At 39.9% G+C, this 15,641-nt stretch overlaps 1 protein-coding gene across 2 annotated transcripts in view; it reads left to right on the top strand.

Moving 5' to 3' along the window:
• Positions 1 to 15,641, top strand: part of JMY (junction mediating and regulatory protein, p53 cofactor) — a 128,158-nt gene that overhangs the window by 90,747 nt on the left and 21,770 nt on the right. For both annotated transcript variants that reach the window (XM_027829003.3, XM_043546398.1), the window contains exon 7: positions 5,800 to 5,886. In XM_027829003.3, the coding sequence (XP_027684804.2) occupies positions 5,800 to 5,886 (87 nt within the window). The remainder of the gene's footprint in view (positions 1 to 5,799; positions 5,887 to 15,641) is intronic.

Genomic DNA, 15,641 nt, shown 5'->3' with positions numbered 1-15,641 from the left:
GATAAGGAGGTCACCCCTCAAACATCTCGTTATGCCTTTGCCACTATCCATGGCTCATGATTTTTGACAATATCAAGACCTCATAAAGAAGATAGCTGACACTCTTCAAATTCCTCTTGAAGAGGTCAATGATTCACAGCACAAATTGTTGGATATCTTGTAGTCAGTAACCCCTCCAGGGTGGCGTTACCCATCAATAAGGCACTTGTAAATCTGGCTAAGCTTGGTGGCAGACAGTTGCCACTGTTCCAGCCATGTGGAAATAGGCAAATAAGTAGTATTATGTTCTCCCTATGGATTCTTATTTCTTGCTCTCCCAGCCTCCACCTAACTCCCAGATGGTGGAAGTGGTAAAAAAAAAAATGGGGTAGGGAGCACTTCTCTAAGTCTACCCCATATGATAAAGACCAGAAAAGGCAGGATCTCTTTGGGTGAAAGGCCTCTTTGTCAGCAACCCTGCATTTCAGGATTGCGAATTGTCAGGTGGTCATGGCCAAATATAATTTTACACATTATAACAGATTCACAGTTTTTATTGAACTTCTGCCACAAGAACATAGGGAGCAATTCCAGTCCATCATCTGAGGGCCACTTTGTGGCCAGACCTGCCTGTCAAGCATGCTGGTGTGCTGCAGACACTGCTGCCAGGTCCATCTCCACAGCAGTGTTTATGACCAGAGCATCATGGCTCCATATAATGGGGTTTCTGAAAGAAGTACAGATTGCTGTCGAGGATCTCGCCTTCGGTTGTAAACTGTTCTTGGAAACCATGGATGAGTCCTTGTGCACTCTAAAGGACTCTAGGGCTGCTTTATGATCCCTGGGTATACATACACCTACAAATAAGAAAAAGTTTAGTAGATCACAAACTTCCCAGAGATCACATCCCATTCAGTGTTCAAGGTGCCATAGATTCACTAAACCCCCTGCTAGAAAGAGACACAGATGTCAGAGAAAGGCCAGAGAGAGCCATTTTGAAGCAACAGTTTTAAGGGATTGGTTGATGATTCAAATCCTCCTGCACCCCTGGATTTACAGCTGCGCCCATGAGCCCACCTTCCCCGTTTTGGAGATCAGCTTGCCTATTTCCAACATGCTTGGAGGTGGATCACTACAGACAAGTAAGTCATAAAGGTCATAACATCAAGTTATACCACTCCATCCCCCTTCCCTATCATTCAGAGACCCCTCTCATGACTTTTTATTGAGACAAGAAGTGAACTCTCTCCTTCGATTAGGAGCAACATGGCTAGTTCCTCTTCCTAACAAGGGCAACAATGTTCCCTCTAATTTTTCCCATCCATGTGCGGAATGAATTTTATTATGTGCACCAAATTATTGAGGTAATGTGTGGATGTGCGCCACCAGTAGAAACAAAAACCATAGATATAATATGCATTTAAAAAAAGTTACCATAGGGATAATTACTTTAGCCAGGACAGGTTAGGCACTTTAGAACTCACTACTCAAAGAGTTAAATTTAATCGTAAGAGAGAGATAAAAGTTATGAAATGCATAGACCAGTCAAAAAACTCAAATAACAGCACGTTGAAAGAATAAAATTACAGAGAATATATGTGCATTGCAGGAAGTGTCAAGAAGTAACAATAATAATAATACAAGTTTGTGTAGGGAGGTGAATGTGAAAGACAGAGATGCACATTGTGAGAGACAGACACATTGCCACTTTAAATATGTTGCCCTTTTAAGTAGATCGGCACTCAAAGCAACCACAGCAGAAGCCACCAGCACACCTGTGAGGTCATGTAATTTTAAAGCTGGGGAACTGAGGCATGAAGAATAAGGACAAAATTGACCATTGTCCACTAATTTTAGGTGCTCAGTTTGAGACATCTAGGACCTGATTTTTTTTCAGAGTATTTGGCATCATATAGGGATTTTATATGCTTGAAGCAGAGTGCCCATTGACCTCAATTGCAGTTAAGTGCTTATCAAGCCCCAGAGGTTCTCCCCTCTCTCCCAACCTCTTGCCCTCTTCTTCCTTAGGATGTTTCCTTCTCCTCCATATTGCCTGGATTCCAGCAAGTGGAATGTTTGAGATCAAAGAAGACACAGCCGCCATATTCTGTTCTAGTGTCCAGTGGCCCCTGGCAGTTAGGAGGAACAATTGCAGGAAAGGCCTTGCTCAGTATGGCTGACACAGAGCTCTTTGGGGGAGGAGCATGCTTAGTGGAGGTGAAATATTTAAAGAGTTTTGTAAATGCCCCATAACCTCTACTGAGCTCCTACAAAAGGTGATGTTCAGAGAATTGTAACTTGGCCAGATTTGGGGTGGATTTTCATGATGACAGGCAAAGATCTCTCTGTTCCTACGTGATTTCTCCCCTCCCCCCGGACAAATATGAAGTCCCAGCTCCAATGTGTGAGTGCTCTAGATCAAGGTCTCACAAGAAATTTTTTGGTGGTCTTGGAGTGCGGCCACCAATTCTTTGTGGTGGCCACTCTTACAATTTTTCCTAAAATACTTGGTTAACTTCAAGAAAAACAAATAAATATGCACACATACATGTCCAAATTTTAATTTACGTATGTAGCTTTTTATTGTAGACTCAATAATAAAAATAATGTTCAGTTATCTTTATTCTTTACTGGACCTAAACAGAATAGAAACAAATAATGTACTTTGCATGTTCTTGTGTTTTTTGTTTTGTTTTGCTTTTTTGGTTGCTTTTATTAAGACTTGCTAGCTACTAAGTCTGTTTCTATGAAAAGTGATATTTATTATATGTTTGTTAACACTGCTTTGTCCCCCCAATCACCGCCCAGGAAGCTGTGGCCGCACAAAAAACCATGGTGGCTGCATTTGAGAAATGCTGCTCTACATGTTCTAAATGAAACCAGTTGTAAGATTCATTGTTTTGCCAGTTTTGCATGCTTTTCCCTAACCTCATTCTTGACAATGGCTGAACCATTTTTGCTGAAATTTTCCCAGAACTTCAGGTAGACACCTGGCATTGAAAATTGCAACCTGAATGATTAAATTCATGGATTCCAAAGACAGAAGGGACCATTGTGATGATCTACTCTGACCTCCCGTGTAACACAGGCAATAGAACTTCCCCAGAATAATTTATTTTGAGCTAGAGCATGTCTTAAAAAAAATCCAGTCTTGATTTAAAAATGTCCAGTGATGTAGAATTTACCACAGTTCTTGATTTAAATTGGTTAATTACACTCACTGTTAAAATTTGGCAAAGTTATAAGCAACTGAAAACTGGATCTTTTAACGGATAGTGTTAGGCAAACTTAATATAGGTAGTGTGGCCATCTCTACCTATAACAACATTGTTATGGAGTACAAACCCATGCAAGATAATTTTTTTAATGCACTGTATTTAAATATGAATGCAAAGTACAATGGAAGTTACAAAATCAACATATGTGTTCATTTCTGCTAGTATTAATCAAGTAGTTTTATCAAGTGACAAAGGTTGAAAGGGTTGACCAGATTTTTGTTAGAAAAAGTGAAGATAATTTGTAAACTTGAGGGTTTTCTGTTTTCTTTGTTTTGTTTTTGTTTTTAAGAAATAGAAGCACAATTTGATATCACTGTAGAAATTAGCCGACTGATTTAAAGAGAGAGAACCTGTTACTATAGAATCCATTAAAAAAGCCTGCTCTTTGCAGCTATTCCCATATGTTTTCTGAAACAAAGCCGTAAAATGCAAATAGCATGCATCTTTAGCTAAGTCTCCATGATCTATGAATGTCTAATTTCTAAATTAAAGAGCATCGGAACAAGACTTTGATTTCTTACATTGATACCATCCTTTATTTTTGCATCTTAACTTTAAGCATTCCTATTTTAATTAGCATATAATCAGCACTTCTTACAACCAAAGGAAGGGCAACTGTACTAAAAATAAAAGTTAAACATTTAGTCATCTTTTCATGTTTGTGTCTCTTATCTTAGACCTTGAATTTCTCTCTCTCTCTTTTTTTTTCTCAAGGCTTTATTTAAATTTAATAACTTTTAAAATTAGGGTAATTTTAGTGGATAATTTGTAAATTCAGTCCTGCTCAAGTAACATCAGAGCAACGTTCTAATGAGCATCTCAAATTTTAAAGGTCTTATTTTAATAGTTCCAAATCAGAGTTTTTATTTAGATATAAAAAATAAAAGAAATAGAGACCTAAAATATTAGAATGGGTCATTTCTTGATTACTAGAAAGTGAGCTCACTATAGGTTTTGTGCTAATTGTTTACTTGCCTAACTCATTAGAAACATCTTTCATTTTTGTTGTTTCAAATTTTTCTTTATTGTCAACTCTTAAGTGAAACTCCTTTTTTGGTACATTTGTCTGAGGAATTATCTGTAAATATAGTAACCTTTGTCATTTTCTTTCTCTAATTTCTCTTTTCTCCCCACCATACTAGTCACAATTTAAAATATATTAGCTTAGAAATGCAGTACCTTGCCCAAAACGTTACAATAATCTTTTAACCAAGGTAATAGGTTAGAGAGAGAACAAAACAGAGATAAACTAACATTAAAAAAGTCTCAGCTTTTATCACATTCTAAATTTATTATTGTAGTCTGCAAAGTTTAGTTTATAGGAAGCTTTTGCTGCCTAGTGCCTTTATTATCAGGCAGTTCGTGACCAATTAAATGATTGAAAAATGAAAGTGTTAGTATTTACCAATAGCAATTGCTATAGCTAAAGTTGAGAAGGGTATTCCATTATAAACCTACATTCTTCTTTGAGTATTTCCTGCATGCATTTCCATGTGGGTGTCTGCTCTTTGAAATTTTCCAGATAACATTGCCAGTTGAGGCTGGATACAAACGCTGCCTACCTCTGTGCCCAGCACTATCCCCGCTGGTCCTCTTTGAGGAGAGTGTAGCATTTTCCCTTTATTTCTGTTGTAAAGGATTTCCCTTTCTTCTTAAAGTTCAAGAGTTACTGTTAAGCTTCTGTCATATTTTTGGTCTCCATTAGACATTTTGATTTCTTTGTTTTCTTGACTTAATTGAGCCTTCCTATCACCACTGTAGGTGTCTGTTGATTTATGGCTTAGGTCAAATCAAGTGTCTTTGATGATGCTTGCGATGGTGCCTTGTCTGTAATGGATAAGCATACCCAGTGCCCCTTCCCTCTTAGGGAGGGGCATGCTTGTAATCAGTGCTCCATATGGAGCATAATCCAACTGAAGTTTGGCCAAGTTTACAATATTGTGAGAACTTCCTGTAACTAATTTGAGGTAACTGTGTGTGTGTGTGTGTGTGTGTAATGTAACGCAGTAAGTGTAATGGCTAAAGAGCCAGTTTTCATCAGTTCTTTAAATTAGACATGTCAGAAATGACTCTTAGAAAATAAGGTGCAAGTGCAGAAATGTAGATACAATAGCATCCATGTTCTGTGTGCAGTCACCAATTGCACATTGAAATTAGGAATTTGCACTTGTGAGTTGCCAGTTGTCTAGCTGAATACATAATTATCTAATTTTGCTTGAATGTTAGCAGTCATTGCTCATGTCAGTTAAAATGGAGTTGCCTGAGCAGTTGTGCACTCTCAACTCTGAAAAAATCAGTGAGTTGTGCTACATCTGTAATGGTCTTAGACTTGGCTAGTGGCTGCTACCTATATATGCTCTGGGGGTAGTCAACACAGTTGTTTAGGTTTTGTGTTTTTATTCAAAAGTTAAATTAGATTGTTTAAGCAGTCATCATATAATTTACTTTTTAATGCTTAGTGCTGTTTATAAAAGGTTACAGTAAGCCTTTATAAGTTGATATTTGGAATGTATGCTTTATAGGTAATATTTTGTCTCTACAGGAGATCTGTATTGCAAAGCATAATGAAAAGATCCAGCAGCGCCATCAGAGTGAAGAGAAATACAGAATGCATCATACTGTGCAGCTAGTGAGTTTGTGCTCTTACTGAAATTAGCTTTTGATTCATTTTTTATATCTCTCACAATGCATTAATTAGAGCAGTGTTTTCAGATGGATTACTGTTTTGAACAGTTGGCACATAACCTGGAAACTTTGGACAAAGATGAGTAAGTAGAAGTTGATGATAAGATATCTTCTATTTTTGAAAGTAAAACTTATGCTGTTTAACCCCCAATACTGTGTGGGAGTCATTAGCTTTTTATTTTCTTTTACTATAAGTCTTTGGACTTGTTTTTTATTGTGATATCTTTAAAGAAATATTTTGATATATAGTTAGAACACTGAAATGTGTTATGTGGTAAAAAGGGGGTTCATCTAAATTGTTGGATGTCAAGTAAGTTTATTTTAAAAATTATAAAAATATTTAGTTTAGAGAAATAAGAAATGGTAAGTCAGCTCTTACTAAATTTTTTTCTTATCGCCAGTTCTGGGGTGTGACTCCATTATTTTAGTCAGAGGGGTTCTTTTACATATCTTAGGGGATATCATGATTGTGTCCAACCACAATAATCATAATTATTAACCATAGTTCTAAAGAAAGGAAAAGAAAACATTAAACAAAACACCACATGACAGAACATAAATGATAAACTGCTTACTTCGTTATACTCTCTTCTGTATGTGTCTGTGTGGAGAGCTTTTAAAAGAAATTACACCCTTGAGAGTAAACCACCTCTGGGGAGCATTTTTCTCTTAAACTAAGACTAAATTATATTGTTTCCCAAAATCATCGTAAATTCACTCTTTGTATCTTCTTAGATACTTAAACTGTTTATGTATGAGCAAAACAATTTGTTTAAGGGCAGGTGGAACTTGTCCAGTTATTAATAAATACCAGTCAGTTTTATAGATGGCCATACTAAACAATCTTAGTTAAATCCTAGGAAATCAAATTAGCTATTTAGAAGAAGCCATGTGAGCTGTCTTGAAACAGGCGAGTTACAAATATCAACAATCTTAAATCCCACTGTTCTTCTGTTTACCAATGTTTAGCCTCTGTCTCCTCTCTGAGAATACACGATCTAACCATCTGGTGATTAACAGGAAAAACTGTTAATATTTTAAGTTACAGCAGCATTTTTACATCCCAATAAAATCATTAAGAATTTTAAATCTGATCCCTTGACAATGTTTTAGTTAATGTTCTCTCACCAAACCATGCTGAAATCTTGGTGAGGTTTTCATGGGGTTGTTTCTTCTTGTGTTCCCTTTCATAGCTGTCTGTGGTAGCTTGCTTGTAGAGATGGACAGGATGAGCTATACTGAGTTTGAGCAGGGTAGCAGAGGGTGTGTTTTATATCCTTCTTCCTATTTTCATAAAATTACAGGAAAACATACCTCTTTCAGATTTATTTAGATTCAAAGTTGGTTGCTGTCACCTCTTCACTGTTAGATTACTTCCATTGGTTGTCCTCAGAGGCCTCTTCATCTTATGAATATGTAGTTTCTTAATGTATTGGAGTTCAGCAGGAAATGAAATTGTTTTCATATATATATAAATTGTTTTTATAGAAAAGTTTTTTTTGTTTTGTTCTCAAAACAAAGTCTTTGGCTTAAACAGTTATTAAAGAAGTTGTTGATTCTATGTGATAGTTTTTAGAAAGATGATTCTTCTTGTCGTCTTGAGTTGGGTGTAAGAATTCCTTGAGCACTGCCATTAATTAATTAATTTTTACCCATGAATATAAATAGCCTATACTTTAATAGCATCTTACATTAGTAATTAGTTAGCAAGGTCCATCTTGATACATAAAGCATTTTACCATTTACGCAGCAATGATATTAGGAGTTTAGCATTTGGTTAACGTATTTGCAAGTATGCATCTCACAAACTTTTAAGAAATAAAAAAAAGATTTAAAATATTTCCAACTACAAATGTTTTTCCTGGTGTTTTAAAGAGTAGCAGAGGTTTTTTTCATAGTATAAACTCTTAGGGGTAATAAACATGGGTTTATGGTTAAGGAGATGTTATATTCCCGGCATTTGCTTGTCTTTGGGAGACAAACAGAAATCTCATGGAATTTCTTTGTAGCCTGAACATTTTGTGACATATTAAGTTTAGCTAGTTATGTATTGTTATTTTCATGTATTGTGGCTACAATCTACTTGTAGCTATGTCGTCTTATTCAGTAAAGATGCAGACAAGTTTGTAATGACCTATCATCAAAAAATGTATAATTTAATATCATTTTTCATCAATAGTGAGGTCTCTCTGGTACAGTATCTTAAATGGCAAGAAACAATTGCAAAGAGACAAGAAATGTCATTTTTCTTCCAGTTAGGCAAAACTGGCAAATTGTGGTGGTCTATGAATACGAGGTAGTATCCCTGCCATTAACTGCTGAAAGGTTGTTTTGCAAGAAGCAGTGAAATAATATAACTTGGAAAAGTGTAGGAAGGATTTCTTGGCATATTTAAACAGCCAGTGAATCTTGTCTTGTAGTTACATTAGGGTTTGCAGCTGTATTGAAGTTGGGCACAAAATACAGTTAGTCAAAGGCTGTTTATAATACTATCCATCCGTGATACTTGTCATTCAGAAACCCATCTAGAACTGGCAGTGGGTGGTGCTATCTGAACAGTAGCTTTCCACCATGTTAATTACAGCCATGCCAAACAACTGAACCTGATGTGGGTTGGTGAATCCACTTGCTTACAAACTTTGGCAAAATTATATTTCAGTCACATTGGCATGTCCACAGTTACCATCCCCCATAGCAATGTGTAACTGGACATTGAGAATCCTGGGTAACTATCTCATACTGCATCAGCAACAGATGTTAGGTATGAAATTATAGTCACTTTCCAAAAAGTTACTTTGTACCTAGTATTAAATAAAACAATATGTAGTCCCAGAATCTCTCAGCTGTATACTTCATGGCATTGTTCCCCCTCCCCCCCCTCCCCCCCCCCCCCATCACAGAGGCTGTATTAGCTGTTTAAATTGTCATATTTCTCTCACAGTTCCTGTTAGATGTGGTGATTTTTCAAAATTCCTTATGGGTCTTGGACACTTGTTTATATTTAAATATTTATATTTAGTTACAATATTTGGGACAGAGATGCACCACAATCCAAATAGTCTCTTCGCTGTCAAACATTGATTAAAGTAGTAAAAGTAGACACACTTTATATCATACATGTATGATAAACTTGTCCTGAGATCATGTAACATAATTTGCATCATGAAAGGGCTGCATGTGAAATATCACATATGAATTTATATATTGTTTCAAGAAATTGCAAAAATATCAAATTCACTCTGACAGTGAAAATTGATAGTTTAGTTCAGCTTTTACTATAAAGAAAAGGACTCTGGTATGTCAAGAAAATTAATTTACTATTTTATTAATCATATTCTGACATACTGAAATCAGTTTTCCTTGTTTCTGTTGAACACTACAATAAGCTTTAAAGAGCTTAACAGTGTTGCCATCTCACATGATTTTATCACAAGTTTCTCACTGCTTGCTGTTTTTTTTCCATAAATCCCAAGCTTCTGGAGTCAGTGATTATGTGAGAATCTCTGCATTCACATCACAATCCATCTGGTCCACAAACACTATCTGAGGTTCATGGGAGGAAACCATTATTGACAATACAGGGTTCTATCATTTGGGCTATCAGCAGCTCCCAGGGTATTCACAAAGTGCCTAACTGTTGTAGCTGCCTACCTCAGAAAAATGTGTACCCAAGTATTCCCATACTTGGATAACTGGGTAAATTTGGGGGACATCACAAAAAGTGGAGGAAAACGGTCAACATATCCTTCAATTATCTGTCATCTGGGCCTATTAATAAACAAAGAAAAGTCTGTATTGATCTTCTCTCAGAGAATAGAATTCACCAGAACTGTATTAGACTCCATCACAGCTAGCTCCAGAAACGTTCCAAATAATGCTCCAGTTATATAATCCACCTCCCCAGCCCTCCCCCCCCCCCCCCCCCAAATCCCCAAGCCTACCAGCTGATCTCTGTCAGAATTTGCATCAAGTGGCTAGGCTTCATGACATCATACATCTTTGTGTCTCAACATATGAGATTTCATCTGAGAAATGTGCAGGGCTGATTGGGATCAGTATACTGACGAAGCAAACATCACCTGCATGTGTTAGTATACATCCCAACCAAGGACCTCTAGTCACTGAATTGGTGGATGGACCTCACAGATAGTTGTAAGGGAGTCTCCTTTGCCTCAGCTCCTCCATCAAAGATTCGTGTAACAGACGGTTCTGCACTGGACTGGGGAGCCCACATAGGCAGGTTAACAGTTGAGTGAGCTTGGTCCGCTTGGGACAAGTCCCTCCACATAAACATACAAGAGTTAAGTGCCATCTACAAACCTCTGAGGTTTTCTTCAAGAAATAAAAGGCCTTACTATTCAAGTAACGATGGACAACACAACCACTGTATTTTATATAAATATAAACAAGGAGCAAGATCCTTCCTCCTTATGCAGAGAGGCGGTAAGATTGTGGAAATTCTCTGTCCTCCATGGCATTACCTTGACCGCTATGCACTTCCCTGGGATCCACAGTGTGCTAGCAGACACTGTAAGCAGATGATTTGTAAATCGTCACAAGAGTTCCATTAAATATGAAGACATTCACACCATCCCCTCAGAAGGGGTTTCACTTGTATGGTCCTGTTCACAACAAAAGACAACAAAGCATCATCATTTCTGTTCAAGGGAAGGATAAAAAGCCCCGGAGCCAAATAAGATGCATTTTTAGTCACGGATCTTAGGCCTATTCTGCGCATATCCCCGCTTCCTCTCCTGCCAAGAATAATAAAGCAGATCAAGCAAGAAGTAGCCAGATTACTTATGATAACCCCAGCACACCCCAGGCAGACCTTCAGAGCTTCTTGGTGTGACCACCCATAACCTTACCTCTAATTTTGGATCTGTTCTCTCAGAATCTTGCGTGGCTTCATCTGGCAGCATGGATGCTGAATGGTTAACTTCCTCAGAGAGGGGGTGGGTATGCGTGGTGTGTGTATTCTCCTCTGATGTGCAGAACTAATACACAGTAGAAAGGAGTCTACCAGGTCTACATTCCCAGTAAAATCAAAGAGATTTTGCAAATCGGCGCTACAACATCTGTCACCATCAAAATCTCAGATTCTTATTATTCATGACTACTTATTACACCTTAACAAATTGGGGCTTTGATTAAGGTCTCTGCAAATACTCTTAGCAGCCATCTCATCCCCCTATACTTGGATCCGCAGTGTTCTCTCACCCAGTGGTGAAGAGATTTATGAAAGGTTTAACAAAAGTTTTTCCTCCAGTAAAAGACTCTGTTATGGTGTAAAGGAGCGGACTCACCCCTGCAGCGCCTTCTGCTGGTTATTGGGGAATTAGCTCTTTCCAGTGTGGAGCGCCCTCTGCAGGCCGGTGATCCGCTACAGCTCTGGCCCCCATGTCCCTCACAGACCCCCTGGCAGCACCCCCACACTCTACCTCTGGGTCTCCCCTTCCTGGGGAACCCCCAACCCACTATCCCCAACTTGCCTCAGTCTGGGCTACTGCCAGTCATCACCAAGCCCCCACCCTGGGGCAGACTGCAGTGTAAAGGCCACTCATTGTAGGCAAGGGGGTTTAGACCTGTTGCCTTCCTCTGCCTCCCAGTACCTCTGTGGGCCTTGGCCCAGGCCCTACAGCCTGGGGAGTTGCCAGCCTGGAGCGCCCCACTCAGCCTGCTCCTTCCCCAGCACTGCATCACCCTCAGTACCCTGTCAGGCAGGCAGCCAGGCCCTGTTCTCTCCCAGCCTGGAGAGAGACTCCTTGGGCCTCTGCCTCACAGCCTTTTTATACAGGCCATTCAGCCATCCCAGCAACAGCCCTCTCCAGGGCTGCTTTTAACCCCTTCTATTTTAGGAGCAGGGTAGCCACCTTGCTACACACAGTTTGGGATTTAAATCTAGTTCTGTTAGGACTTGTGTGCCATGCTTCAAACCCCGGCTCACATGCTCTTTTCCATCTTGCATTTAGGCAACTTTCCTGGTGACAAGAACATCGGATAGGGGAGTTGCATTGATGGCAGGCCTGCAATACACACTTTTCCACAAGAACAAGGTTTCCATAAAATCATGCCCCAAGTTTCTATCTAAAGTGGCTTCAGAGTTTTATTTAAACCAGGTAATTGACTTTTTTCCAAAGCCACATTCTGATAAAGGGTAACAGAGGTTACATTAATTAGAAAGTACTCTAAGCACATCATTTTGACAGAACTAAAGACTTCAGAAAGTCTCCTAGATTGGTTGTAGTTTATGGAGAAAGTCACACAAAGAATCTCTAGTTGGATCTCCACATGTATGAGACTTTATCAGCTGGTTAGTAAACCCCCACCTGCTAAAATACTTGCTCATTCAATAAGAGCTCAATTCACTCTGGTGTTCTCTCTCAGGAACCTACTGATTTGAGACACCTGTGAAGCAGCAATGTGGTCTTCTGTCCACACATTCACTCAGCACTATGTCATTTCACAGGCTTGCAGAGATGATGCCATCTTTGGTAGAACTGTGCTTCATTTTCTGTTTAACAGATCATTGCTTGGGAGTCACCAACAGTTGAACATACATACATATAATATATCAAACAATCACTCGAAGAACCTGTTACATGTATACTAAATGTGGTTACTTTTGAGATGTATAGTCCATACATATATTCCATAACCAGCCATCCATCCACACTAGTGTGGAGTCTTTCATCACTGATTCTGCTGGTGGTGAGAGAATTGAGTGTGGTTGGGATGACCTTTTCCTTTATGCCCTTGGTTTGGAAGCACAATGACATGCAGGGTGCATGTACCATCCCAGTCTCCGGCTCAAGCACATTGGGTCTGCACCCATCAGCAGTGGACTATATATGTATATATGAAAAATACGTCTTGAAGAATCACAGGTTCTGTGCAGGTAAGTATGTGTTTGTTTTTCCTCCTCGGCTTTTCTATGATGCTCATGACTCTAGTATGAATGTTTCACAGACATTAATGAATGTATCTTCACAACACCCCTGCGAGATGAGGGGGTGATATTATCTCAATTTTCTGATGGGGAAATGGAGGCACAGAGGGATTAAAATGAAAAGTGTTCTCTGAGTTTAGGTGCTCAATTTGAGGTGCTTAGCACCTGATTCTTAGTGTACGTAGCATTATATAGCACTTCAAGCACAGTTCCTAATGACTGCAGTTGCAATTATGAGTGCTTAGCATGTCTGCAAATCAAACCTCAGCATGTCAAGTTTGACACCCAGAAAATAAGGAACACACAATCTGGATATGTCTGCACAGCAATTAGATACCCATGGCTGGTCTGTGCCAGCTGACTCGGGTTCGCAGGGCTCGGACTACAGTGCTGTTTCATTGCAGTGCAGATTTCCGGGCTCAGGCTGCAGCCCAAACTGTAGGACTCTGTGAGGTGGAAGAGTCCCAAAACTTGGGCTGCAGCCTGAGCCTGGAAGTCTACACTGCAATGAAACAGCACCGGGAGGCCAAGTCAGCAGGCAAAGGCCAGCTGTGGGTTTTTCTTCACAGTGTAGACTTATCTTAGTGACCACCTGTGAAAAATCTGGTTTATGTGACTTGTCTAGCATCACACAGGAACTCTGTGACAGAGGCAGGGATAGAATCCAGGTCAGCATTCAGCTGCCTTAACCATGAGACTGTTTTTCCTCTTCCTGCAATTCCCTGCCTCAGCTTCCCTCTTCCTCTACAAGTGAGGCAAGGGATCCTATCAATAGTCTCCTTCACTATATAACCCTGCGCATGTCCATCCTGTGCAATGAACAAGGCAGGGACCTGTGGAAAAAACAGTATGTGATCTGTATCGTATTGCCTAAGTAAAAGGGGGCTGAATCTTAATTCTGGCGTATCTTAACTTTTGACTGTTTGACTTTTCAGCTTTAATGCTCTGTTAATGTAGTTTTTGTATGTAATTTCCTCTGTGTTTAAAAAAGCAAACCAAAAAAAAATCAAATGTCATTATGTGGCTTATATTGATGTCCACGTGGGTCGTCAGCAGAGTTGGAACCTCTAGATCCATCACGCAGATCTCTGCCATTTGAGCTTATGGAATAATTAAGAGCAATAGTAGGTTGTCATCTTCTATGTGGACACACAGGAGAGGGATGAGACACACTCTGCCAGGGGGTTTCCCAGATGTTGCTGACAGCAGAGGAATGGTGAAACTCATGAATCTTGGGTTCTATTCCAGGCTTTGGAAGGAGTATTTTCTTGTGGGCACAGACACTTCTTTCTCTTTCACCTCACCTCTCCTCATCCCACCCCAAACTTGATGCTTTCTGTCCTGGTCCCTCCAACCTGTCCCAGTCCTCTCTTTCCTGCCTGGGGCTCCTTGTCCTTGTCCCCTACACCTTGCTGTCCCAGTCTGTCTCCACTCCTCAGGGTTTTCATCCCATTTTCAATCTCCCTGCCCAGCCAGTCCCAGTTCTCCTCTGCACCCTAGCTCGTTGGCTGATCTCAGTGTCCTCTCCATCCCTGGACAATTGGCTCCCAACTCCTCATCCTCATTTCCACCATTGGCTCCCAGACTCCTTCCTCCCACCAAATCCCAGTGACAGTTTCTATTCCTCTCGCTTCCTCCCTCTCTTCTCCATTCCAAATTGATCCTTTGCATTTCTTCCTCTCCCTCACCTCCAGTCTGGCTCTTGTACCCTGTGCATTCAAGTCAGGTGGATTCCTCTTCCATGCTGTGTGGGTACCAGACGAGGAGCATTATTGAGAGTACAGAAGAGAGAAGCCCCTGGTTGTCATTTCTGCTGCCCAGCTCCACTCCAGCTGAGAATAGCAGCAGTTGCAAGGAAGGTCCAGCTCTGCCCCTGTAGTTCTGGTGGATTATGCTCTGTGCAGATGGTGGACAGTCTGGTCAGGACTAAGAGCTGAGAGGCTCGAGCATGCTTGGTGAGGAGGGAATATTCAAGGAGTTTAGTGACTAAAATCTAAATCTCTAGAATTTTTTTTGTACAGTTTATTTTCATAGACTTATAACTTGGCCAAATTTAGGTGGCAAAAGGCATATCCCTCACACAAAGGCCAATCCCTGCCAAATTTCAGGTACCTGCTTCAAAGCCTGGCACTACCACTTTTTATCGACAAAGTGGCTAGGATCTTTTAACATGGGCAAAATAACATTTTTCCCTTGTCTAGTTCTCAGAAATGACTAAACTGTTCTGACTTTAAAACTCCAAAAAAAAATTCAGCACGAGGTAGATACTTAGTATGGAAAACTTCAGCAGAAATGGTAAAACTTTGGCAAAGTTATAAATAACTGAAAACAAGGTCTTATAATGGGAGGTGTTGGCCAACCTTCAAAAAGGCAGTGCCACCAGTTCCACCTGTAACATTTTTATGAATTAATTGGTATTTCTGTTTGTACTTGCATTGTCTTTTGGCAGTCACATATTGAGGAATAGCATACTGGGGTTGGGATAGAGGGAGTTGAACTGCTTCCCCTCATACAAAATTTTGCAATATGCATCTTCACATTTGCCAGTGCAAATACTTTTATCTGGGGGAGGGGGAACCAAACCTTCAGTCCTCTGTGGAGAAAGAAGTGGTTCAGGACTATTTAGAAAAGCTGGACGAGCAGAAGTCCATGGGGCTGGATGCACTGCATCCAAGGGTGCTAAAGGAGTTGGCGGATGTCATTGCAGAGCCATTGGCCATTATCTTTGAAAACTCATGGCGATTGGGCGA

This window comes from Chelonia mydas, chromosome 5 (assembly GCF_015237465.2).
Source record: "Chelonia mydas isolate rCheMyd1 chromosome 5, rCheMyd1.pri.v2, whole genome shotgun sequence".
Taxonomy (NCBI): Eukaryota; Metazoa; Chordata; order Testudines; family Cheloniidae; genus Chelonia; species Chelonia mydas.
This window is presented reverse-complemented; position numbering and strand designations above follow the sequence as displayed.